This window comes from Parus major, chromosome 12 (genome assembly GCF_001522545.3).
Source record: "Parus major isolate Abel chromosome 12, Parus_major1.1, whole genome shotgun sequence".
NCBI lineage: Eukaryota > Metazoa > Chordata > Aves > Passeriformes > Paridae > Parus > Parus major.
Genome location: NC_031781.1, coordinates 977,259 through 1,004,969, shown reverse-complemented (window position 1 = coordinate 1,004,969; position 27,711 = coordinate 977,259). Strand labels below are relative to the sequence as shown.

Sequence of the window (27,711 nt, the reverse complement as noted above, 5' to 3'; positions counted from 1 at the left end):
GCCTGCCTTCAGGAGCTGTTCACATCCTCTTTAATCCAAAAGAAAATAATTTTTATGCATATTTTTCCCCCTTCAGTAGTACACCTTGAGAATATCCTGAATGTTTTGGGGTTTTTTTGGGAGATGAAATAAGTTGATTTTAAGAAGGACAATTTTCTGCACACTTGTAGTAAACCTTGCACAGCTGATAGAGCCCCAGGATTTCTGGGACTGGTCCTGCAAACACAGCACAATGAAGCTCCTCCAGGGTCCCACAGGCACCCAGGAACTGCATCTGAGGCAGCAATAATCTGCTGTCACTTATTAAGTTGAGCTTCAACAGATGTTTAAACAGGACTGAGGTTTATCATCAATAAATCTGTCATGCTCACTTAGCTTTGCCTCTAATTAGGGATGCATAAACCCCCTCTTGTTCAATTTCAAATTTCTTTTGAACACAGTTTAAAAGCTCAGTTTATCTCAGTTGCTGCTTTATGGTTTTGGTCTAATTCTTTTATGGAGTTTTGAGACAAAACTGAATTGGAACAAAAGAACATTAATGAACATAATGAACATTACAAGAAAAGTTGTGAAAAAAGAGTGAAAGTGAAAAATAAAGGATTTGGGAAACAGATGGTAAGGGAAGAGGGAGGGCAGCAAAGAACATGACAAATGCATAACATGGCCTGTAAACTATTTCATCCCAGCCTGGAGGATTTGTAATTGCTGTCAATATTGTGGTAAAACCTGCAGAGGTACTGGGGTCTACCACACAAATGGATATCAAAACTGCTCACCTTCTGATGAGGTAAGAAAACACCTTCTGAGGGTCTTTGCTCCCACCAGTAACTTCTTATTAAAGAAGAGTATAGAATCATGGAAGGGCCCTCAAGGCTCATCTCATCCCATCCCCTGCCATGGCCAGGGACACCTTCCACTGTCCCAGGTTGCTCCAAGCCCTGGCCAGCCTGGCCTTGGACACTCCCAGGGATGGGGAGTGTTGTACACACCCCTCAAATTCTACAAGTACCATATGAAAATATTTTGAAAATAAAATGATCTGAACCTTTTTCTAAATCAACACAGGAATACAGAATTTTTCATGCAGGGCCACTTATGTTTTCATCCTTAAGCATCAAGTGTCATCTGGTGGATTGACACAGAACTGCACCAAAGAACCTCTCCCAAAAAAATTTGCTAGGGAGGAAAAGATAAATGAACTAAACAGAGACAAATACTTACCTATGGCCTCAGAGATGCAAAAAAAAAAAAAGAAGCCCAAACCTCTGCCAGCTGCAAGTGTTTAGAAGAGGATCAGCCATAAGATTCTTATAACACATCCAGGGATGTGGTGGAATTACCTCTGAAATTTGAGAAATGCAAATTTTTTTATGACTTACTGTCTGAAAGTTACAAAAAACTGTATTCCTCCAACAAAGACTTTGAAAAATCTCAGTCAAATATTTATTTTTTTTAATCTAATCTGAGAGTCATAGGTAACTACTTGAATCTGGAACTGGAGCTTTAAAGGAGAACTGTCACCTTGGGTGAAATGTCAAGCTGTTTTCCCTCATGAGAAAAAAAAAATCAAAAACGTGGTAAAGAATCAGATGCCTTAATCAAAGCCAACAGGGATGCTGCAAACCTATAAATAAAAAACCAAATATTTAACTAGAAATCCCTATTTCTTTCTATGCCTTTGAAACATACATCCTGCGCTTCTCTCTCAACCAAAATTAATCAAATGAATCAGCTCTGATATCATGATTCTAAAAAACAGACATCTCCTTTTTTAGCACTAAAGAGAAGCAAGAGCCTGAGCCAAGAAGAAAAAGATAGATTACAAGAAACTCCTACTAAGAAGCTCCTGGAGACAATTAATAAAATTTTAAAACCAAAACAAAAACCCCACAAAAACCAAACCAAACCAAAAACCCCCACAGAACAAACGAACAAACAAAAAGGAGCCATTGCCAGGATCACCACAAAATTATTATTTTCTATCAGTTTTAATTCTTTAATCTGAAAATAATCCCCCCTCCAATGAACATAATACTTTAAAGACATTGATTTTGAAACATATTTAGCAATCTTGGTAAGCAAACAATGGGGCACACACCTCCAGGAAATAACTCCAGTTTATAGGAAGAAGACAAGTGTTGATTAACTTATGAAACAGAAAAAAACAGCAGCATCTTCCTGGCCTTTCAAATAATTTCACTGCTTATTGTGGAAGGTCATGGTCACAGCTGCTGATGGAACTAAAACAAGTTTTAATTGTTTGAAATCATAGCAAAAGCAAATTGCCAGAGAAGGCAGCCCAGCCTCCACAGCATGGTTTTATTTGTCAAGGTCCTAGACTGATTTGGGCTCAATGGCATTTTAAAGATAGTCTAATTTCAACAAGATGTTCCTGCCATGGGCAGAGACTCCTTCCACTGTCCCAGGCGGCTCCAAGCCCTGTCCAGCCTGGCCTTGGACATTTCCAGGGATCCACAGCTTCTCTGGGCACCCTGTGCCAGCACTCTCTTACAGCCAAGAATTTCTTCTTAAAATCTAATCTAACTCTGTCCTCTGGCACTGGGAGACCATTCTCCTTGTCCTGTCACTCCAGGCCCTTATCAGAAGTCCCACTCTAAATTTCTTAGAGACTCTTTGGGCACTGAAAGGGGATCTAAGGTCTCCCAAGAGCCTTCTCTTCTTCAGGCTGAACACCCCCAGCTCTCTCAGCCTAGCTCCATCTCCAGCTGGTACAACTCTTAACTCTTATTTCCCATGCTGTATTAATGTGCATAGAGGAATTTAATCCAGGCCCTAATGAAGCCAATCTACTGGCTGGAGTAGCTGGAATTGCTTTGCATTGTCTTTCAGGTGCTCTCCTGCCACCTGTAATCCCTCTCCAGGCTCTGGGCATCTCTTGCTCTCACTGCCATCAAACCAGAAGGAGTGGGAAAGATTGAGGTTCTCCTACTTTAGTTTTTGAGACAAGTGGCTGAGTTCTGTGTTAGACTGGGTTGTTCTGTGTTATGAAATCGGACTCCATCAACTTCATCATTTTCCAAAGTCAAACTGATGAGCAAAGGACACCTTACAGACACAGAATTTATCTGTTCTCTGACACTTCTTTCCTGTGTGGGATCAAAGAGAAGAGCAGCCAAGGCTCAATTTGAGCCTTGAGCCATGGCCCCACCATGGCTGACCAACTCCACTATGCAGGTTTTCCAGGGGCTGACAAGGGATGTGTCACCATCCTCATTTTAGTGCTAACCAGAGAGCTCCTTTGAAGCCATTTCCCACCTCACTCCATACTACTGTGTTTTGGTTTGTAGCCAAGCACAGTCTCAGAGCACACGACCTGTAATAATAGCAAAATTACTAATATCTACTAAATACTAAATAACTAATAAATAAATACTAAAAACTAAGAATACATCCTAAGAGGAACAATGTCAACTAAACTGCTTCCTACTCCTGAATCAGAAACAGAAGTACTCAAAGAATTGTTTATACTCCTCCCTTATAAGCCAAATCCAGTCTTCCCCCAAACCTGACACAAGAGAGAAGGCAACCACAAAGTCCAGTCTATCCAGGAGAAAGTGAGAGCAGACTTCTCAGCAGGAATTTCTAACAGGCAGCTGAGAAAAGGTTTGTTACTCTCTGCATCCCAAGTCACAGCTGCCACTAATAACTGGCAATGCTACAGATGGAGAGCAGATCCATCTGGCTGTGAGGAGATCTGTGCACTCTGGTTCAAACTGAAACCTTAAAGGTTACCCAAAACACCACCAGTTCTTCATGCAAAGAGCTGTCGTGCTGGTAACACGCTAGCCTAGATCCAACCCAAGCTTTTGGGCAGCCTTAGAGCTGAACCAAGTCCAACAGAGTTTTACAGACAGCTCAAATAACCTAATCTTCTTTTTTACAGGCTCCAAATAAAGTCCTCAAGTAACCAAGATGAAGTATGGAAGAGCCAAAAAGCTTCAGGAGGTCAAGAGGACGCAAAGCCAATCCTCTTGATTTTCTCAACTGCTGTCAGACATCCATCCAACAGAACTGACAAAGACCAAAGAGCATTACCTCAAAGCTCAGTTCAGAGGTAGCTGATCCAGACAAAGTGTGAGCACTGTATATAAACATCTGAAGGGTACGTTGTTTCAATCATACAGTCCAAGTCAGTACTTGAAACAGGACAAGTTTCTGATTCTCCTGATTAGAAACTGTCAAGCAACTGAGTGCAAAACATGGTCTGCTTAACTGCAGAGGAAGCTAGAGCACTAGAGCAGAACCTTACCTCTCAGTAACCTCATAGTTCCATGCCCAATTATTTTGGGTGAAATCCAAAAATACTCTAGGTAGCTAAAGAGGTTAATACAGTTATTAAAATAAAATTAAAAAAAAAATAAATTAAAAAATCAGTCTACTGTAACATACCATGCATTTACCCCTGGTGCTCCAAGGTAAAGATATGATCTTGCTATTAGTCCTAGAAGAACAAAAAGCTCAGAACTCTGCATGTATAATAAGAGGAACCCTCCTCCACAAACTGCAGAGCAGCAACAGTGCCAAAATTGTGTTCCAGCTCAAGGCACCAGAATGTCTTACCACCCTGACAAGTAAAGCCACTTCAGTGAGGAGTCCTCATGCCCCATTAGGGATTGCAAACCCCATGTTTAGGAGAATGGAAAGAAGCTGAGAGATTTACAAGAATTAGCAGGGCCACATCCTGAGTTTCCAACAACACCCACTTTTTCCACTGAAGATCTGTGGTCTCACAGAGAGTGAGTCTTGAGGACTCAATCAAATGCCACTTTATCCAATTCAAAAAGATGTAACTCCAGCATGATACCAGCTTCTACCTGAAGGAATCTTTTCCTGACATACATCTTACAGATTTCTTAAACACTCATCTTTCTAGCTTTGCCTTTGGTGTTGGTGCCAAGACTGCTGGCTGCCAGCACAGTAGCAACCCAGCTTTGTAACAGGGGAGGGGGGCAGGGAAGCATTCCTGACAATATTAGCAATTAGGAGTTTCCTGTAACATCAGCACAGCACTCACTGGTGAACAGCTCAGAACTACAGAAAATTATTTTCTTCTCTCAGATTTGATCAGTCATTATTAAGATGCCAAGATGACCTCTGTCCTCTGCCTGCAGGACCCCTGGAACTGCTGCAGAGCCAACAGTTTAGACTATTCCACAATGAATAAGGCTCTTTCCTTTGGCAGAACCCAAATTCTCCCACTTTTCAGCATCCCATTTTTCCCCTGCCCCCAGGTCACCACCTGAGCCACTGATCACTAAACATCTTATATTTACCTCAAGAATGACAGGTATCTTTCTCTGACTGCTGCAATTTTTCCTAATCTCCCAAACTGAAAGAAATCTAGTCTTTCCAGATGGACCCACGTACTTCACAAGCTGAAGTACAAAAGGAACTTCCATCAATTTCTACTGTAACAAACACATCCCCTCTGACAAAGAGGAAAATGAAGGGGGAAAAAAACCAAAATTTTGTTCCTACTTTTATTTTCCCATCAGAACAGATGGGTGTAACAGGCAATAAACATTTTTTTCCTGTCATTTCCTGGTCTTATGGACCAAAGCCTTTCTTGCCACATAAACAATAATACTCCTATCAAGCCTGTAAACAGAGAGTGTAAAAGAGAATATAAAAACTATTCAGAATAGCCTGGGCTTTTTCTTAATGATATTGACATCTTGAAGACAATCCCCAATTGTTAAGCACCCCAGATCTTAAACTAAGATTACTTTACAATCTATATCCTCAAGCACTTTTAAGATAATTGAAGGAGATTACCTAACATTTGAATATGGAGAACACTCATAACATGACTTGTAGGGAACTCTACATTCGGTTCAGAACTCTGAGCATACTTGGGACCTAAATCTGGAGAAAATAGATATCCATTTTCTTACAAAGCTGATGGACTCAGAAGAATATTTTTTCCCATAACAAGACACTGGTCAGTATTTTCCCTCTGCTGTATTGGGTCTGCTTAGTATTGCAGGCTGACTACAGCACAAAAAACTTGACTATCAGTGCTTGTTTCTGAAGTGTTATCCCAAAAAAATCCCTGTGTCCTGGTTACAGCAAGGACAGGGTTAATTTTTACTGCAGAACCCAGAGGTTATTCCCTGCCACTTCATATAATTTTCCAGGTCATGGTCAGGTATTGTCAGGGGTCCTGCACATGAGCTTGTTGGCCACTTTCCTGCTCATTCTGTATTATTATTGTTGCCTTCCTTATTAATTTTCTTACCTCATTGCTGTTTTCAGTAAATTGATTTCTCAGCTCGTGATCTTTACCTGCTGTGCCTCCAATTTTCCTCTCCAGCTGCCACAAGGGAGAGAGCAAGTGGAGCATGGTTTGGAAAGGCTTGGTGGGAGCCCTGAATTGAGGAGTACCATTCCCAAACCATGACACCATGAAATTAAGCACAATGACAAAGAGCAGGAAACATGCCATTGTTTATAATAATCCTGGCTACATGATATAAAACTATGGTGTGCCCTCATTTACAAACACTGCAAGCCAACTTTGAATAGTGGGTTAGCCTACCTGAACTCAGAAGATAATGCTTCTTTTCTAGTGGAAAATCCATCCAAGGATCCAATAACATATAAAGGAAGCTAAAGCTGAGCTCATACTGCCAAGGATCTGCTGTTTGCCTTCACTGGGATGAAGCTATTCCAGCATGTATACAACACATGATGTTATTTTTGAAGGCCTTTTTAAAGACCAAACACACTCAAAAAAATCCCAAACAAAATAACCAAACCAAACAAAAAAAAAATCCCAAACAAAAAAAAAATCATACAAAACAAATCACAATATCCTTCCTGCCCCTAAAAAACCCCCACAAATCCCCCAACAGAAACAAGAAAAACACTCTCCAAAACAGTATTTGTAACAAAGATTTCTGTCTCTTCCCAGCCAGAAGACCCTTGGCCATGATGGCCAGACCTCAGATGAGTTTACATGCACAGCCCCAAAAAGGCATGAGTTGACCACCTGCAAGATGCTTTAGCAGAAGAGAGCTTAAAGAATGTCCCAAATTTGGAGACTAGCACAGGCAAACTAATCAAAGCTAAACACAAATAGCTCTTTTTACATGGTCAGTATGACAGAAGCTGAGAGAAGGAAGAAGCTGGAGGTGTTTGCATTAACTTTCTGGAACAGTGTTCTGGGAATGTGTTCAGAAGTGGGTGTGCCTGATGGAGCGTGGCTCTGTCAGCTCAGAGCTAACATTTTTCATTTAGGAGATAATCGTCACCACTGAAAAACAGACTGGAAAGAAGGAAGTCATACTCCTGATTTCTCACAAAAAGCAATTAGTTTAAAACAATAATAAAAAAAATCCCAACCCTACAAGACAAAACCTAAGCCAAAAACCACACCAGATCTAATACCAGTAATCAACAAAACCAGACTATTAATTTAATTAAATTTTAGCCCTTGGACTACATGGAGAACAGATGTAATGGGTGGGATTGACAGAGAGCAGCAGCGCTGACCTATCTATGTCAACTCCAAGTAAGAGAACAAAGATATCAATATCTTTAATGAATATCCTACATATTTCAGCCAGACAACAGCCAAACACTGTCACTATGTAGCCTCTACAAACATTTCTAAGCTATCTATAAACTGCTGTAGAAATCCACAGCTGAGCTACACTTCAAATCCTGCATAAATCAGCCTCTATCATGACTGTCATTAAATAAATGTAAATGTAAAATAACAATGTAGAAAAAATACAGATTTCCAGTTTTTGTGGGTTTTTTGTTTAAACAAACTAGTTCAAATCCTGCAATTGTGACATCCAGCTCTTAAAAATGCATTTAATGTATTACAAAAGGAAAAGGAAGAAAAAAAAAAGAAAAAAAAGGGACATTACAATTTAATCAATACCAGCAAGTTGAAATAAAGACTCTACACCACATCTTGAATAGGCCATCTGGGTGCAGGGAGTGGGGACAAATTCAGAGTCAGCTGAAGAGCCAGCTAAAGATGCAGCAGCACATTTTCGTCACTGAAAATCAAATCTACTGCAAGTCAGCCAAAACAAGGAAGTGTAACAATCTATCCAGTTTCTGCAAATCACAGAATTACAGAATCACATATGGTTTGCTTTGGAAGGGACCTTAAAGGCCACCACATTCCAATCCCCTTCCCACGGGGGTACTGCCATAGGTACTTTCCACTAGACCAGGATGCTGGACAACAAAGACAAACCTATCTGATAAATGCAGTCCTTATGAAGAAAAATCCTGTTAATTCCATTTCTTTTATTCTGGACATTAATTACACATTCATTCAGTAGACATATTTACACAAGTCTATTACCCAGCTGAAACACCACCTAAAAATACATAGAATTAAGAAGCATCATTTTAAGCAGAACTCTGATTATAAATCGAACAGTAACTTGAACATTACCACCATATTTTCAGTTCAGGCTTCCTTTTGGATAAGCATTTTTCCAAAAGATTCCCTTTCTCTGGGAAACTCTGGGCATGCAATCTGGCTGATTAGCTCTAGTCCTGTACTGGTTACCCACTGACATGAGAAGACATCCAAGAAGCTACACCCAGGGAAAGCTCTGCCCACTCTGTTCAGACGAGGCTTTATCCTGCTCCAGCCTGTGTTAACCCCTGGAAGTGTGACCTCCCTCCAATATATCTATCTGGCAGCAGAATCACCAGGGGGAAAACTATAACATTTCTTTGGGTCATGTCTTTTAACACCAAAGTTGCTGAAAAGCATGCTCTGCTTCTAAGTGAAATAAATGACAGTAATCATCACTACACCAGACTGAAAAGTAAGGACTTGGATTTGAAGGTCTGCCACAAGCCTTCTCAGCAAGGACACACCACTGCAAACCCCAGGATCAACTTCAAAAATCCTTCAAACACCATCTGATTTTCAAGTCTTAAAAAAATAAACAAAAGCAAAATGGAAGTTACAGAATCACATTTGAACTACTCCCCCTTCTATAACTGTGCCCCCTTTGAAAATGCCTACTAACATTTTAAAAAGAAAAAACAATTTTATTTCATAAAAAGGTATTTTAAGGCCTTTACTGCAAATGATGATTCTGCACTATTTTCAGAAACTAAGGCACATGACATTTAAACATCTTTAATGCATTTCTAAAGATAGATAAACATATTGATTTACTAATCAAATGGATATTAGATTCTCATTTTTCCCACTAGCTGCTGATAAAAAAATCAGCTTTTAGTGCCAAGCACCTCCTCAGTAGGTTCCTGAAGGATTCCCTGTGGGATGCATGGTACTTAGGAATGACAATGATGATGGGTTTTGTTATTTATAGTATCACCACAACCAGAAATCTTCAAGCTACACCAAGAGATTACACACTCAAAAGCCTCATTTAATATGTAAGATAGCTTCTTCCATCACTAGATAGTGGAACATAAATTCAGTGGTGGGTGGAGATTAAATTAAATAAAATAAAAAACCAGGGAAACAGCAGCACAGAGTTATCATAGGTCCACAAGCACAATCTATCTAAACCTCCATGTTTTGGATATAAAACTGTAAGTTTAAGAGAGCTGGAAATAATGCACAAGAATGCACATTTTTGCAATCTGGTCTCCAGAAGGATCTGAAGATCAAGGCTAAGTTCAGCTCAAACTGCAGTAACTCAGGGTTTATTCATTTTTATTAGTCATCCAAGCAGATGTCACAGCAGAAACATCTTGGGAAAAGATGTCATCAGGAATATCCTGGAAGTTCCACATAACTGGAATATGTTAGAGGGAAGAGACAGAACAGTTGGAAATGGAAAAAATAAAAAAAAAGTGGTAGGTTGATGCTGAGCCACATCAGTAGTACTCGAGGATTCCTCAGGCACTGTGAAGTGGGACAGATGACCAGAACTCAACAGGAGTTTGATGTTCATCCAATAAAGCTGATGGAACAGATCAGGAATCAGGAGACAGGATAATCTAATGTGTTTGGCAGATTTGGAATATACTCTTAGCAGCCAATATCTTTGTGGTTGGAGCAATGTAGGTGCAAAAAGCAGATGTAAGGGAATCAAACAGCCAAATTTAAAACCTGTGTTCTCATGGTTGAAGATTTTTAAGAGGATTTCATCAAGCCTCTTCCAGATTACAGGTACCACCTATGACTCCTGTGTTTCTGACCCTCCACTGAAGAGAGAGGAAACCACCACCCTATAGAGGCTCTGCTGTCATCAAAAATCATTCAGCAAGATCCTGCTCAATTCTCCATGGAGAAACCTAATCCAGCAGTGAGGGAGGAGAGAAAAGGAGCAATAAAACAGTGCACACTGTGCAGTTGGAGGCAACTCACCTCACTTACAGCTTGGAACGAATCAGCTCAAACCCAAAATACACTTTGCACAGAGGAGAGAGGAGTGGGGTGGAACATCCACCCTCATGCTGTATTGTCATGATACAACATTTTAATACTTCAAACATACAAGCAAAACTGTGGCACAGCTCTCTATACAGTTTCTGAACAACCAGAAATCCTGTTACCAGCCATAAGAAAAGTTCTGTTTCTGTGGACTCCATGAATTCTGTGAGTTGATGAACCCTCCAGCTTTAAGACACAATGGAATTTTTGAACAATTGAGTGTAGGGGGAAGAAAAGAAATAATAAAACCACCTCTTGCTGCCAGCTATTCTATAACCATTTGCTACAAAGGTTTTTGGTCTGTGGCCAGAACCCCAAAGTAGATGGACAAGTAACACAGCAGCTCTCCTATCCTCAAAATTTGCTTCGGCAGTTTCTTTGTCCTAAGAAGAGGATTAACAGTTTTTAAAATAACTTTTGGGACTTGCATGGTCTGGGAAATACCAACAAAGCACCAGACTATCCTTTCAAGTGAATAAGAAAAGCATCTGTTCTGCATTCCAAGTGAAGCAACTTTTTTGAGTGCACAACCATCTATATCAAGCAGCCGTAACTCCAACCAAAGACCCAGTTCTAACAATGCCACACAGTATGGATGAGACAGGATTTTAAACAATTATTACTTTTATTTTACTATTTTGAGGAAATCTTACTCTCCCCTAGCTATGTACACTTGCACTTCCACCAGTAAATTAGGAATGGCAAAGCAAGGCACGTATTTGCATAAGATGAAAAAAATTTTAGGAAATGCATTTCTCAAGTGTGCAATAATTAGAGGGAGACTTCTCCCCTCAATGTTGATGTTTGGCTCTGTGTTTCTACCAAGAAACAGGCTGTAAGAATTTCAATAGCAATCAGTAAAACAGATCTGGGAGAGCTCAGCAGGCAGCACTGTTTGTTCCTCCATGGGAAACTTCACTCTGCATGAATGACTTCCAGAGCCAGTGAGAGCAATTCACAGAGGTGGAACACCTGGCTCCAACAGGAAATTGGAATGGCTGAGGTTTTGCATCAGGCAAAATTCATCTATCCCCAGTCAGGGGCTTTGCAGATAATCAACAAACAAGGGAAAAATGGGGGAAAACAATGAAATAGAAAACCCATATATGTTATTTCAATACAAGTCCCTAAGAGCTCCAAGACAGACACTACTACAGCCTGGGGACCGGGCCTTAATCACTGCTGGTTTTTGCAGGTTCAGCCACAGCTCCAGGACAACCATGACAACCAACAGCACCATTTTACCTAAGGGAGCACAATCCCCTTTTCCATCCCATTTAAGAGGGAATACAATGCCCAGCTTGCACTGTGTTCAGCTATCCCAGCAGCAGCAGCAGCATGGAGCTGCAGTGGCTGACCCAAAGGCCAGACCACAACCAAATCCCTGGAGCTCCAAACACCTCTCCAAAGGCATGGTCAAGGTGGGCTTGTGTGAGGGAGCTCCATCCTCCACTGAGAGCCTCCATGAAGAGCCCTGCACATTTCTCCCCCAAAGGGTATGAGAACTGAGTAGACTCTCACCCCCTGTCTTTCCCAGAAACACTACAGCCAGTACCAGGCTAGATGCTGGATTGTAACAGCGAAATCTAGGAAAAAACCAAACCCACAGGAAGCTGAGATCTGGCGGTATTTTCATTCGCTGGTCTGCAGAGAGAGCACTCCTTCCTCTAAATCAAATTCCTCCAGTATTTATTCAGCTCTCTGTTGGTGTTAGTTTCCCTTACTTCTGCAGTGCCCACAGGTTAATCTCCCAGAGCATTTTGTACAGGATTTCTCATCTACAAAATTTCAGATTACTTACTAATTTTGACTTTAAAATCCTATTTCTCCAAAATTTCTTCCTACACCCCGTCAGGTTTTTTTGCACTGCACTCACCTTTTCCTTCTTTTCTATCTCAGTCTTCTGTTCTACTACTTCATTCTCTTCAGTTTTTCCACAAACATTTTTATTCTGCTTTTTAAAGCTTTGGGTGAAATTCAAATCACAAGCCCCCATAAGACACATAGGGACAGTGGCAGAAAACACAGTATCTCTGTAGATCCCATTCTGGAAGTGATAATCAAACTACACTTAGCAGGTGATTCATATCAAACATGGCAAACCCATGTTTGGAGGCTTCTTTGGTCTTCCTTTCACAGTTCCTTGCCCCAGTGTTTGGTACATTAACTTTCATCCTATTCCAACCTCAAGGCCCAAAATGATTACTGAAGTAGCAAGAATCTCATGAATGTAAATATTTGCTCAGGGTTAAGTTACCAAGAGAGAATTTCTGCTCAGAGCCTGCAAACCTAAAAAGAAAGAATAAAAAGAGGCCAAGAGTTTAAGAAAACTAGAACCCAGTGTTAGATTCCTTCATTATAGTCAGACACCTGCCTGTTTCTCAGAAGTATAAAATACTGCCTGCTTTTCAGAAGTATAAAACAAAGAGGAGAAACCTCTGACATCCAAGTGATATTTAGATGTCACCCTGTCTTTCAAAAAATACTGGGACTACTAGGTTCTTTGGACTTTTAGAGATTAGGTTCTTTAATATGAAGACTGGTACCCTCCAAAAATCTCCATCCAGATTGCTGTGATGCCATGTGCAGATGTGTATGCTGTTTGCACACACTGTACCCAAATGCTCCATCCCAAGGACAGAGGTTGGGCTTCCAGTAACAGACTGATATTTAACCAGTGCCAACTCTGGACCCCATGTTAGTGTCTTAGCCATGCACATTAACTAGCTCAATGAGTACCAGAAATTAACCATAAAGGGATTACACTTTCAGCAGTGGTTCTGTATACTTCAGCAGAGATTATTCAAAATGCTTGAAGAGAGAAAAATGGCAAATACCATATGAAAATGATTCATTCAGTAGTCCAGCATAAAAATGCTCTCTCCTTGAATAGTCATTAAACAAAAGAATTTCTATGAAGCAGCATCAAGTTAGGTGAATAAAGAAGAAAAAAGAATTAGAACAATTTTTCAGAAGGGGACATTTCATGTTTTAAAAATGCAATTATAGTAAAGTAATTGCTCATGGCCATGCATGAGGACCTAGAATGTTTCAGAGCTCCTCACCTCTCACAGCAATGGTCAGTGGTCTGCTCTGTCCCTGTTAATATCTTGAAGGTTCTGCCATCTCAAAAGATGCATTTTTCCTATGACTAACAACAGATTTGAAGACCATTAATTCTACATGACTCTATTCACAGCTCAATGACTGCTTCTGACAACCTCAAAAGTGCCCTCTGAACAGTTATCAATACATCCAGCACATTTTAATGTACTCTGGAGGACTATGGAATCTTAAAATTTAGAAATGGTTATTCTTGCCTTTAGTGACTCTGAGCTCTCTAGAAAGTCACCAGCATTTAAGACACGAAAGCTGGTAATACTTGACATATTTCTTCAAGACACAAAACATCCTTCTCAGGCTACTGGTGCCCAACACGAGTGCAGAGAGGGACCAACAATGCCTCTTGAGGATGCCATGTGACAGTAAAGCCAGATTTATTGGCCCCACCACTTAACACACATTACATCATCAGGCAGCATCAACAAAGGAGAAAAATCCCATTTTAGCACTCCTGCAACTTTTTTATGCTAATGATTAACTGTGAAAGAACAGGTGGTTTTTAGAGTTCATAAGCACAAAATAATTATACTAAGAAGGAGAGTAGAAAGACTGAGGGACAAAAGTATCATGCCCATATCTGAAAGGTCATTCAAACTGCCTTGCTTCAAGACAGGAATTTCATCCCCCTCTTAATGGAGGGACTATAGATGAGGAGTTGATGAACTCACTTTGCTGAGCCCCTCAAGGATCCTGCAAGGAGTCCTGCATGACATGACTGAGATTATGCTATGTCAACCTCCTCTTCTTGGTCTTTCACCTCAATTCTTCACCTAGCCCTCTCATAGCAGCTAAATCATTGGCTTTCTGTCCCACACAAGGGTCTTAACCCCAGGCTAATAGTGAGAAAAGTGAAAAAACCCAGAAAACAGTAAAGCAGGTAATAGCAACAAACTCTTTCACAGAAAGACAAAAATAGCAACAAAAGTCAGTAAAACCAGAAGAAGAAGCAGGGAGAGGACATTTTGTGAGTTAGTGGTCAGGTACCACAGAGGCAATATGCTTTAAGTAATGCCACTTAAACTCAACAAGTTAACCCTGAGAAGCCAGACCACAACTGCAGATCACAGAAGGACGTGGTGACCACTGCCAGAAAAAGCAAAGGCCACAGCACCAAGGCAGCAGAGATGAGCATGAGGCTGTTACCCCAATCAGCATCACCAGTGGGGACACCCAGACCAGCACATCTCTGCACAGGCTGGCACGGCACCCATCTGGCACCCAGGTAAAGTAAATCCTCGGTGATGTAGTACCAGGAACTCCTAATCACAGGCAGCACAGATGGAATGGACAGCCACAAGCTGTGAAATAAAACCCAAAGACCCATACAGTTTTAAGATACTGCAAAGTGTAAAATTCCAATCTAGTTATAATAACCCTTGCTTTTAGCAGCTGGCTGGGAATGCAAGTGGGGAGAGTAGAGGGAGGGGAAAAAAATTCCCCTGGAAGTACTTTTTAGTGTACCTCACTATTGTTCCACCAACAAAGGCATCTCAAATTTCACCATTCATAACCTCCAAAGCAGCCAGAGTTCTGTGCTGTGACTTGACTGCCTCCTAAATGCTCCAGAGAATGCAACACTGAGCTGCAGACATCTATTTACAATTTCACATGGATTTTCACCATGGAGGCCTGGGGTGCTCAGGGGTGCCAGGCTCAGTTCTCAATGGGGTGTTCAAAGGAGTTGGCAGAGGACAAAAAAAAAGAGAGCCCTGAAAGCTGATGACAGGCATGCAGCATGGCTCGAGAGCTGCCACATCATGGAAAGGAATTCAAATACACTCCCTCCTATTTTCACTCTTCTCTCTCTTACTCATGTCCAAGTTCATCTTAGCTCAGGCTATGTCATATACTCTGTTCCCACATCTGAAATATATGAAGAAATATATGAAGTCACGTTATTTTTTACTTAAAAGAAACTTTCAACTAGTTCAGAGAATTGGAACAAGACACATTTTCAAAAGGATATTAATATTTATCATTATGTAAGAATAGCAAATCATTGTCGGTCTCTGGAGTGAAACATAAATTTCACATTAAAATTTGATAATGCCAATACAAATGGATACCACAGTAGTTATTATAGCTTTTAATCTGCCACCATTCAGTCAACTCAAACAAGTTAACATCTACACAATCAATGGCTCAAATGTCTAACACAATATCTGTATCCAGGGAGCTAGAAATATTCATTACTTAGGTTTTACCAGTCACCTCTTTTAGTTTCAAATTGAGTTTTTGGTAAATTAAAAATTTAAATTTAAGAAATAAATTGTAAATTTTAACAAAACAGCTCAAAGAAGAAAATTAATCTTCCTCAAAAGCATTTCACAAGTTCATAGCTTTAATAGAAAGCAGAGTGCAGTCAGAGGAATTAAAGCATTAATCACAGTATTGTTGCATGTACAGTGCCTGCCCTTTCAATTCTCACACAGACCACTGGGTCACACTCACTGACCAAAGCAGGACCATTACTGACCTCCAATAATCTTATCAAGATCCCTAAATAAAAAAAGGACCACACAATCTGGAAATGAGCTTGGACAGCAGGAACAGACACACTTCAGTAAGGAACATTCAGTGTTCTTTGAGCTTGCAGGCACATGGGAAGACAAAGCTGTTTCCAGAACCTCCTACAGAAGTTAGCTACACATTTTTCATTGAAAACCAGTAGGAAATGGCTGGAGTTTAGGCCATATTTCAAAGGGCAGCACTGCCCACACCACTCCATCTCACGCACTTCATTTGAGAACAAAGCTTTCTCCACTCCAAACACATTGCACCTGATCAGGGAACTCGGGGTATAAAACCACAGCAACACTTTGGAACACCAAGCCACAAGAACTGCCTTGAAAACACTGCAATGCACGAGTGAAAAATCATCCCCTGGGATTCTGACTTCCCAAGTCTGTTGCTCCTGGTGTCACAAGGTTTCAACATCCCACTTCCACCACTACTGACCTAAGGCAGTCTTCCTCATGCTGGATCACACTGCAGAAGATCATCCCACACAAAAAGCCATGAGCACCATCACTGCTATGATTCTACTGTTTTTATTGTTTTGAATATAATATTCTCTCTTGTACCTTTGAGACACTCCAAGACCAAATACGCTCTGCAGTCCCAACCTTGTCCCGCATTATCACCTCAGCCAAAGCTGTGAGCCGGGGAAACACCCACAAGAATTGTGCTGGTCAGTATTTCTGTAGCATTAGTACACTACACTGGGTTTCCTTAAGGAAAGGGCAACCTGGCATCAGCCCTGTCTCCCTTCCCTGCCTCTGTGGAAGATACCTGACAGGCCTTAGATCTGCACACTTGGCAAGAGGCAGAGTCCGCTGGAAAGAGAAAAGTCCTGGGTTCAATTTCAGCAAGAGCTCTAGACATACATTTAAACACAAGAAAGTGCACCAAGTGAGACTGAACAGCAATTTCAGCTCCATCCAAGAATGATTCCAGACAGGACTGTGCAAGCAGGGCACATCAGATCAGAGCCACAAGAGCAAGCGAGCTGTACAGATTTCCCTTAGATCACCGCACTGAGTGCCCTGACTCTGAAAACAGGAATAAAGCTCATTGGCATCTCCATGAAGAGCACTGACCACATTCAAGAAAATAAACACACACATACAGAGGGTCACCTATTGCATCAATCTACAAGCAACTGCCCTTGAAGTTACATATTGCTTGTGTTGTAATCTACAAACAACTGACATGAGAATCCTGGCTCCTTCACTGACACAGCCAAAAATTTCCATTTCAGCTACTGCAGGCTCCAACCCATGTGGGAGGACCTCTCTAAAAATTAATGTACAGAGATTGATAACCAAGAAGTTAAGGAGGTGCCAGAAGTCAGACTACCTGAATAGCTCTGGATCCTGGGCAGGTGGGGAACTTCAGCAGCTCTGCAAGTCACCATAATCTTTCCTAGTTTGATACAGCTCTCACCTACCCAAGAAGCAGGGCAGAAAACTTCTCCTTTTTAAAAATAAGAATTTATTTATCTAAAAGGAGTTCCTTCAAACGGAATCTCATTTTTATCATTCTTCTTTAGCATTATTAAGGTAAGAAAACATACAATATAAAGAACTGGGTCACAAGTGAGCTAAATCAGGAACAACCCAGCTTGCTTATTTCAAGGGATATTATAAACACAGCTCTTGCTAGATGGAGTATGAACTCTAAAACATCCTCCAAGCATTGTGAAAAACAGCTTTCTATGAAAGACAAACTTCTAAAGAATGCATTTTATCAATGTATTTGTCACCATACAGAACCCCTTTCCATTCTGCATGCTTCTCAACAAAACCAATTCTGGTCATTAACAATTGCCAATAGTCACTCCCATTCTTTGGTGCCGCTGCGTATCAGGCACTTCAAGATTCTTTTATGTTGCAGAGATATTTTCCTTTGTGTTAAAATTCCCTATATCTTGCAATGGAACTAAGGTAGAGCATATCCCTTTAACATAATTAAACCACTCTTAATATTTGGAATGGAAAATGTGACATAGGTACTGAGGTTTATAAAACAGCTACGATACATGTGGCCAGTTTTCTAAACATGAATCTCATAAGGGGTTTTAGGGCTTCTTCCCCCCCTTTGTTGCTTTTTTTTCTTTCTTTTTCCACGAGAAAGCTGCCTTTACAGAGACAGGCAACTAAACATAAGAGACCATTATGGTTCAGAGATTTCCAATTTGCAACTGAAAATGTTTTACGTTCAGAGTACTAACAGTTCCAGAAGGTATTTAAAAAGGAGAAAGGGAAAAAAACCTCAGCATTTCATAAGTGCCTGGATTGGCAGGAAATACATTTAATCCATACAGTTAATAGCAGTCTTACTGAATGTTGAACAGAACTGATTTTGTGTGGTCTTGGGAGAACTAAAAATACATTTCCACAGCTCAGGGCTGCATTTACTCAAACATGGATTCCCTGGCCATTGTAAGGCGCCCAGGGAGCCGGCAGTGTGTGCGGGGTGAGCCCGCAGCTGGAGCTTGCGGGGCCGTGGCCAGCGCCGCTCTGGGGAGGACGGGCCGGCCCCGCGGGCCATGGGTTTGTATCGGAACCGCGCCAGCCGCTGGCGGGGGCAGGGAACGGAAAGAAAAAAGAAAAAAAAATCAATTAAAGAAAGAAAGTTAGTTGAGCGCGCCCCCGGGTCCGTGCGGGCTGCTCCGCTGGGCCTCCGCCGACCCCCGGCGGAGCGGCCCGAGCCCCTGGCTCCCCGCCGAGGGCGCGGGCGGACCGGGGCCCTGGCGCCAGCGGAGCCGGCTGGACCTCGCGGAGCGGCCGCCACTGCTGAGGGGAGGGCAGGGCAGGGCAGAGCAGGGAGGCGGCGGCGGGGGGCCCGCACACCTGGAGCGGGGCCGGCCCGGGAACCTCCCCGGGAACCTCCCCGCCCGCGCCGCTGAGACCCCGCGGCCCGCGGGGACCCCCGCACCGCCGCGCCCCCGGCCCGGCTCCCCGCGGCCGCCGCAGCCGCCACCGAGAGCTCGGCGGGCCAGCGCGGGGCTCCCCCGGAGGAGCCGCGGCCGGGGCGCTGGGCGTAGCCTTACCCTCCGGTTCCATCTGCTCCCGCCGCCGCGCTCCGGCGCTCCCCGAGCCGCTGCGCGCCGAGCTGGGCCGGGCGCTTACAAAGGCGGCCGCCGGGCGAGGGGGGTGGGTTTCCTCTCCCTCCCACTGCAGCTGCATCGCGCCATGAGGCGCCGCCAGCGGGACGCGGCGCCCCTGAAGGCGGCGGAGGCGGGATGCGCCCCTGGCCCGGCCCGGCCCAGGCGGCGGCGGGACACGCCGGAGGGGCCGGCCCGGCTGCCGGGGGACCAGGTGCTGCTCCCGGCCCGGGGGCAGCTGCGGGGAAAGGGCGCACCCGCCTGGGCTGGCCCCTCCCTAGAGCCGGGAGCGGGGGCCGAGGGGAGGGGGAGAACACCCTTTCCTGTCCCCTTCCCGCCCGGCCCTGGGGGCAGAGCGCCGGCCGCTTGCGGGGCTCCGGGGCAGCGCTGCGAGGAGCCCCCGCTGGGGCAGAGCCGCCCTGGGCTGACCGAGGGCATCCCGCTCCCCTCAGGTGAACCGCGGGGCTCCGGCATGCAGCTGCAGGGAGAAAGAGGCGCCCAAACTCCTCAGCACCCGCATGCCACAGGAAGGTGTTGATGGGTCCCTTCGGTACGAAGGAGGACGAAGCCAGGGCGAAGCTCAAAACAAGCGATAGAAAGGGAAACCTAAGGACTACAGGCTCTCCACCGGCTGTTGCCCTTGGAGCCAAAAGCTTCTCGGTGCAGCTGCTGTGAGACACATGCCGAGGCCCAGGAGAGAGCCCGGGCTGTGTACGCCTTCTCTGGCTGACCTGTCCTTCCCTGTACGTGTCACAGAGCAATTCAAATACGAATTTTGTCTGAGGGGATCAAACCCTGCCAGCCCCTTCCCACATCCCAGAACCATTACAAACAGCAAGAGCTTCTTGAATCCTCAGACCCGAAGGCCCATCACTGTTCTGTGCCTGGACAGGTCGTAGGATGCTGTAGGTAGGAGGGATTGCAGCTGAGTTGGAGGGTGATGCTCTCTTTTGTAGTCCTGGTGAAGTTCTCCTTCCAGAGAGGTAGAACCCTGCCTCTTCAGGTGAGGCACATATTGAAAGGAGAGATTTCTGAAATTTTAAGATCCCAGATTCTCATCACAAGGAGTAAATACAGAGAAAAACAAAAGTACCTATCAAGCAATCTATTTCTGAAAGCACAAAGGCTTCTAAAATGGTCTTTACAAAGGCATTTACCTTCCGGAAAAAACAGCAACACAATGAAATGAAAAGTTACCTGTTTTGGGCTTTAATTTATTTTTAATTACCCAGTAGTTTGTCATTGCTCTTTACCTTCCCCCCATCCAGTGTTGATGATTAGTGTGGAAATACACTGTTGAGCGCTTCAGTAGTGTGGTGGAATGGACATGCAGTTTTGCAGTCACATTCCCAGAATTAATTTCTGAGGACTAATCATTCCAGAATAAAAGCTGTTCTAGATCAACTCTATGGATGGGTCTAGATAAACCAGAGTGAGAAAGCAGATTAATCAGTGATGAACCAATGTGGATTTCTTATCACTCTGAAAATCCAGCCTGTTACTTTCAAAATCCTAACTTAAAGCATTAATATACATACACAAATTAAATACACAACTAATGATTTCAGACATTTATTGCTGTAAAAATTGATATGGCTCTCTTAAATTAGTCTTTTCCTTTAGGAAAATGTGGTGGGTCTTCTCTACAGCATTTACACCAGAACAGATCCAAGCTTACCAATAACTGCTGCATGGTTATCAGGTATAATGGAGATTCAGTAACAGAAACAAACTTACAAATTGTTGGAAATTTCCCAGATTCTTTGCTCTCATGAAAGCAAGGTCATGCTATCAAGTGTGAAGCTGAGACAAGCTTTATTTTAAGCATTTAAACTTGTTAGATATAACACCAGAGCATCAAATAACCAGTATCACTTAAAATTACCTATTTTTTTCCTGTTCAGTTCTTTCCCTACCCTAGCCAGCATTTTGGTTTGGTTTGGTTTTTAGGGTGGGTTGTTTTTTTTTTGGGGCTTTTTTTATTTGGTTTTTTGGTTTTTTTTTTTTTTTTTTTGTTGTTGTTGTTTGTTGGTTTAATTCAACAATTTTTTCCTTTTAGGCACTTAGTATTTACAGTCTGGGTATCTGTAGCATTTAATTTCTATTTCTGAACGGAATCAGTTAAGTTATTCTGGACTGAGTCAACAATTTAAGCAAGTTGTAGGCATTGCTTTTTACCAGCAAATTTGTAACAGAGGGCCAGTGTCAGTTTCTGTACATCTGGGAAATAAGCCATGTCTCCAGCCGAGGTAAATCGTGTGGAGTCAGAGAAGTTTCAGCAGATAAACAACAAAGAAAAGAGGGCTCTGCTTTGCAGCTCTGCTAGGGATTGAAAGGAATAAAAGCTAAGAAGAAGGTGGTCTGACACCACTAGCAAAAGAGCGAAACAGTGCAGATTTGGGAAGACAAAAATTGCTGGGACACCTCCCCTGAATACTGGAACTTTCTTCCCACCTGAATTGAGAGGCATGCCGCCCTTTAAAACTGTGAGGAGCAAATTGATCCTGGGATTATTTACAGCACAGTTTGTGACTCTTGAGCAAGAAGCATGGGATGAGTTCATTGTCACTGAGTTGCAGGCAGTAGATATATACAGATATATATCCAGCTCTGAAAAGCCCTTTTCTTCTCACCTAATGCTCTCAGGTACCTGAGCTGTTTCCCTTCATGTCTTGTGAAGTCATAATAGAAACAAGTCTGCCTTGTCAACATTTCTGTCATTTCTGCCATTCACAGTGTTAGTCTCAAAGCTGAAGATTCTCTTCAATAGATTAGAAAGTGGTTGGAAACCTGCAATGAACTGGACCTTGCTGAGCACCTGAAGGCCTTAGTTTTATTAAATCTTAGCTGCTAATTCTACTTTGTGGTCAGTACAATGAACTCCTTTAAGCCTTGAAGCACTGGGCAATGTCCATTAAATATGGTCTTTATCTTGGGCTGGTTTTCTTTTCAATCCCTTGGTATCTAATGCACATCTGTGCAAGGGTAAGAGTAAAGGGCCAAGAAATGCAGTGTGAGTGGTTAGCAAAGTTCATACAAACATTCCTTCTCTCCAAAAATAAAAAAGTTGCCTGTCATATTGCATTAAAATTCTGTTACAAGATGAGCTCTCTCAATAGAAAGTAATTCTCCTTCATGGTAGCTCAATGAGGATTACCACTGCACCTCCAGGAAAGATAGATTTAATGAGGGCAAGAATAATCTCTTCTAGATTTAATGAAACATTGGAGACCAAAAAGCCAAGGCTTTGCAGATACATGGGGCTTGTCTGACATGCTTTTCCTGTAGGAGATGCACATTTTGCTTTGTTCAGGATCATTTAATCCTTGGGGTGACCCTCATGTGCTTTTGCCATCATATGACACTCTATGGCAAACACAGAGTTCCTTTGTGCACAGAGTCCTTATTTCTAAATCTTGGAATTTTGATTGGAGGTTTTTTCCTGTCTGAAAAGACTAGTTTTTATGTGAAAATGAAGATTTGAAGATTACTGTGACATCTTCTGAGTATTTGTGCAATCTCATTCTCATAAATTTGAAGCTGCGTCTTTGCACTTGCAGATAAAGCACAACTACTTTATTTCTCATTTACATTGAGCTTAAACCAGCAAATGCAATAGAAACAATTAAATTTTACTGCAGTGCAGAAACTCATTCTGTTGCTTTTAAATTTGAAAAAAAAAAAAAAGTCAGAAAGAAATGATTGATCAAATGTAGTTTTCAAGGGAAAATATTTTTAAGCCAAAACCATACTGTGGTAGGGTTTGTGTTTGTTTTTTTTAATGGTATCTTAGGCAAAAGCAAGTTTATTCCACATTCACCAACCCCACTTACCACAGCAGCCAAGAATCCAGGGGGGAAAAAGCCCACAGAAAAATATACAGAAATAAGGAACTCTAGATAAAAGTAAAGCATGCCTCCATTTGGGACACAGGTCCTATGGTAGCTTTTAAATTCTGCCATGAGATTTTTATAGCAGAGTGGAATAGTATTTTAGCTGCACATCATGAAGTAGTTGAACTTAAACATTTACTGGGGCTTCAATGTTAATTTTTCTTAGCACTGAGACATTTCCAGTCCTGGGCTTTCTAATATCACTGGTATTCTTTATACACTGACTTAACAGTTTTTTTTTGTTTTTATTTAAATTGATTCAGATCTTTTTAAGGTGATAGACCTTAGAGTTGTTATTTGGGGCCTCTGAAAGCAGAATTAGGTTCATACAACAGGTAATGAATGACCAGTGCATCACCTGTTTTCAGAGCCTGATCTTCATAACTGAAAATGTCCTCTGTGTCCAAGGAGGACACAAGAACCATTCTTCATCTTTTAAATGCTGGGCTGGACAAAACAGCAACCCTGTTGCCATTGCATGACAAAGTACAATGAGCTACAAGGGTGGTGGATCCATTCACTTCTGTCTTTGGGGTATAAAATGAGGGTGGATCATTAGAGGACACATCATATGTTGACCAGAAAGGCAAAATTTGATGTGTGACTGTCCATGCTTTCCGGAGAGGATGATGAGGATGAGGAGGTGTTGCTGAGCACTAGCTGACAGCCAACATGTGTGACAGACAGCAGGATCCTCACCTGTCAGTAGGTGTCTCTCTGTTTCCTGGCTGCTGCCAGAATACCAGGGCTGAATTCATGGCAGAGCACAGTAGTGTTGTAGAAACCTCTGTGCATAGATTGGGTTCTGTTTACTGTGGGTTTGCATTTATATTTTTAGATTACTTAAAGCTGAAGGCTTGTCAGATGTGCACATTAATTTTCAGCACTGGGGGTGAACTCAGTGACCCAGAAGATTGTTTCAGCTCCCATGTTCATAATTTATTATTGTATCACATTATAAAGTAAATGAGGAGCTACAGATTGTCACCATTCAATCAAACATTTTAAAAAGCACTGACTTTTGCATTACCTTCAAAAACAAGATATGCTTTATGAATTGAATCATGCATCAAGGGTGATGTGTTTTGCAATCAATGACTTTCAGGAACACAAATCCCATTATTCAAAAGGAAGAAGAACAGAGGTACCTAAGTGCTTTTACCAATGAGCAGGATTAGAGTTAAACCCTTTCAGAAATCAAATAATCTAAAGGGCATTGCAGATTTTACCCAAGATTTTCAGTACCCTGAAAGCCAAACTGAGATTCTGTGAGATTACTGTTTTGATTAGAAAGGTACTAAAACTGGAATCTCTGTCAAACAGCAGAGGGAAATACTGTTTTTTCCTGGGCACCACTGGATTAGAAATTTACTCCAGAAATGTTGACTTCTAATACATGCCACAGTGGATTGGCAGACATAAGGTATAGCTTTTAAACAGAAACAGGGAATTCTGGCACTTAATTTTTGTCACACTAGTCACTGTTAATCTGGGTTCAGAAACAAACACTGACTAATTTTGAATTCTGATAAAAGACCTCTCATCTTTTTTTTTTTTGTCACTCTACATACATTTCATCAATTATGGAATTACTCCATTACTCAAGGGTGATCCAGCAAATCAGCTGAAGCCAAAATATTCAGTAAGACTTTACTCTGAAAAAACCCAAAACCAAAATGGTTAGTACAATATTTCTGTAATCTATTATTAAATTATCCAGAACACAGATGTCTGCTTTTTTAAAAACAGATTCTCTATGACTCTTCACGAAACTGCTCAAAGATTCTCATGAAGTTTCACACCAGCCATCATCAATTGCTGTGCTCTCAGATGTGGTTGGTCTGTGTGTTAGCAGGAGTTTCATGAATTCCTCTGCAGCCCTCAGAGCTGCCCTTGCAGCTCGTGTGCCACAGCCCAGGGTGATCATCACAGCCTGGGCTGGGCTTGGCACAGTCAGAAAGCAGAGGTGGAGGAAAGGTCTGCACACAGCTGCTGCCCTGCAATACCATGCCTGTTTCCAGCCACATGGGAGACCTCCTGTCACATCTGTACCCAGGAAAGCAGGAATGTGAACCTCATTTATTAAAAGCACAGTCAGTTTGCATCTCCTGTCTCCAAGGAGTCAGTGGGCCAACCCTGGCACAGAATGTATTGGGTACAATGGATCTGCACAAACACCTTAGGTGACTTTTTTCAAACAAAAGTTTTTAAAATCACAGAATCATAGAATGGTTTGGGTTGGAAATAATCTTAAAGATCATCTAATTCCAACCCCCATATGTGTGTATATATATATATTTATCTATCTATATATATCTGTACAATTATGTAAAGCCTGAACTTCCTTGAAAGTCAGAATTTGTGAACGGCTTTTTAGCCAAAGCACTTTTATTTCTAGATATTTATCTCCCAAAATATATACTAGATGTAGTTTTCACCTTGTGCAGACATTTTGGATATACTTAATAGACAAGAGCTGTTAGACTATCTGTATGTCTTCATACCTGTATTTTCTCAGCTGTCACTATGATGAGAAAAGGCAGGCTTTAAGTAGTGTGGTCTTAACTAGCAATCCATTTGTGAGGCTTAAATACTTTTCCACCAGCAGCAACTGTTCCACCATATGACTTCACTCACAAGTTAAAAAATACAGTTGGAGATGAACTGCAGATCAAAGAGTAGAGTTTCTTCCAAGGTGGAGTACCTTCAAATCTCTGAGAGAAATCAAATCTTTCCAGGAGTGCTATTAGCCTTTAATTGTTGATTAAATACTATAATTATTTATTACTTTTCATATAGCAGGTTCATCTGCTAGTGAGAAATTACACCAATTTTAGCAAGTATGCCACTGGGACTAATTACTGTAGTTTCCATATCAGCTCTTGGCAGCAAAACTTCCAAAACTAATGAAACTAGGCATGTATGTGGCACGTGTGTGCCCACACTATCCATTACATAATGAGATTTTTGACTGATTTCAGGTTTTTTAGCTTTGCTCCTCTCTGTTCAGTAGGATGATGTGTGCTGCAGGACCCTTGGCATTGCCTGCCTGCTTTCCTACCTTTGGCAAAGCCCCCCTTGGAGCTGGCAGTGCCAGAGAGCTGGGAATGAGCACAAGCTCTCACTTACAGCAGCTGGACTCAGCTGGGGTGAAACCCTGGCCGTGCTGACTGCAGCAGAGCTCTCAGCCTCGGGGTTATGGGTGGGCAAAGGGGAAGGTGCAGACTGAACTCTGTCAAACCTGTGACCTGGCACAGCTGAAGACAGCTTTTGCTGCCCACACCCATTCCTGCTAGGCATTGAAATTAAGAAGCAGGGCAAGTACTACACACAACAGATCCAATGCAAGCCCAGAATAGTTATGTGACACAGGGAGAAATGGTGAATACTCAGGAAGTGAACTGGGTTATCAGAGCAATCGAAAAAAAGAGAGAAAATCTTCACAATTGTGGTTCCATTTATTGTCTGTCATGTTACTCAGGGTAATCACTTGCAGCACTGGTACCCAAACTCCATACTCCTGAGCTGCCAAGCCAGTGACTCGCTGAAGAGCAAGAAATACATCCAAGGTGAGCAGTGCATGGGTAACCATGGCAAACCTGAACAAAAGGGAGAAGGGCAGGGGTGAAGGGGAGAATTCTTGAGACAAAACTCAAACCTTTTAGTGTGGAGGAAGTGTGAGCAGCTTTGATCGGCTCTCAGCTCCCATTTTCCTTGGAGCAGCAGAGGGTGGGTCCTGTGGCTGGCTCTGGCCCAGGCTGGCTCTGCCATCTCGTGTTCTCTGCCAGAACTGCTCCCCCATCACACACAGTTGACAGTAATTATATTTCGCATGTTAAAGCATAAGGGTCGCATCCCTTTTATGTTTCTTACTATTTTTCAGCTCCTACCACGGATTCTCCTCCCTTCATGTAGACCACAGTCAATGTTATTTCTCTGAGCTGACTTCCAAAGGGAGCTGCTCTGGATATTCAGCAACTGGGAAAAACAGCACTGGTGAGAGCTGGTAGCTGGGAATTCTGTCCCTACGGAGGAAGACAAAACCACAAGGAACTTACTTTTACAAACCAAATCTTATTTCTGAGACCCTTGATTACCAGCTAAAAAGAATGAATGCTTTTCCCATCTTAACAAGGCAGGGTAATTTTAGGATACTTGTTAGGATCACAGGATAAAACCTCCCTGCGGCACTGTCCATTGCCTGTCAGCACTCTGCTCCCTGATGGAGAGAGACATCGCGCTGCTAAACAGGAGAGACACTTCTGCTCCAGCTCCAGGACTCTGATACCTGACTCAATAAAGGTTTGTTGTTCATCTGGCAATACCAGGAAGCTGATGTTTCACTGCTGGATCAAATATTTCATTCTTTATCCCTTGTTAAAGCTTTGAGCTGCATTAATTTGAATTCCAGGGTTGAAGCCACAGAGGGAAAAAAGCTAAGTAACATTTGAGATCAGTAGAAGCTGCCTGAATGTTTAGTCAATATAATTAGAAATAACTGTCATAGTAAGGAGCAGTCTCACCACCAGAAATTAAGGGGAAAATATTTGTTATTACAGAACTGCCAAATGGAGTGTTTTCCCTAAATTTGAGTTAGCATGTATCTAAATGCTGAGACAATGTTGAAATGAAAATTTCTGTGTAAAAAAGAGGGACTAAGGTTTTGTGGAGAAGAT

General features: G+C 42.2%; 1 protein-coding gene across 4 annotated transcripts in view; it reads right to left on the bottom strand.

Moving 5' to 3' along the window:
* Positions 1–19,305, bottom strand: part of FGD3 (FYVE, RhoGEF and PH domain containing 3) — a 95,918-nt gene extending 76,613 nt beyond the window's left edge. Inside the window, exon 1 of one of the 4 annotated variants that reach the window (XR_001523893.3) lies at positions 19,089–19,304. Coding sequence is in view for 3 of the 4 variants with exons in the window: in XM_015640820.3 (XP_015496306.1) it covers positions 19,089–19,224 (136 nt within the window). In the remaining variant the exon portion in view is untranslated. Of the gene's footprint in view, positions 1–19,088 lie in introns of all 4 variants that reach the window. The other 3 variants (XM_015640820.3, XM_015640822.3, XM_015640819.3) reach the window with 3 other exon arrangements.
* Between the last annotated feature and the right edge of the window lie 8,406 nt (positions 19,306–27,711).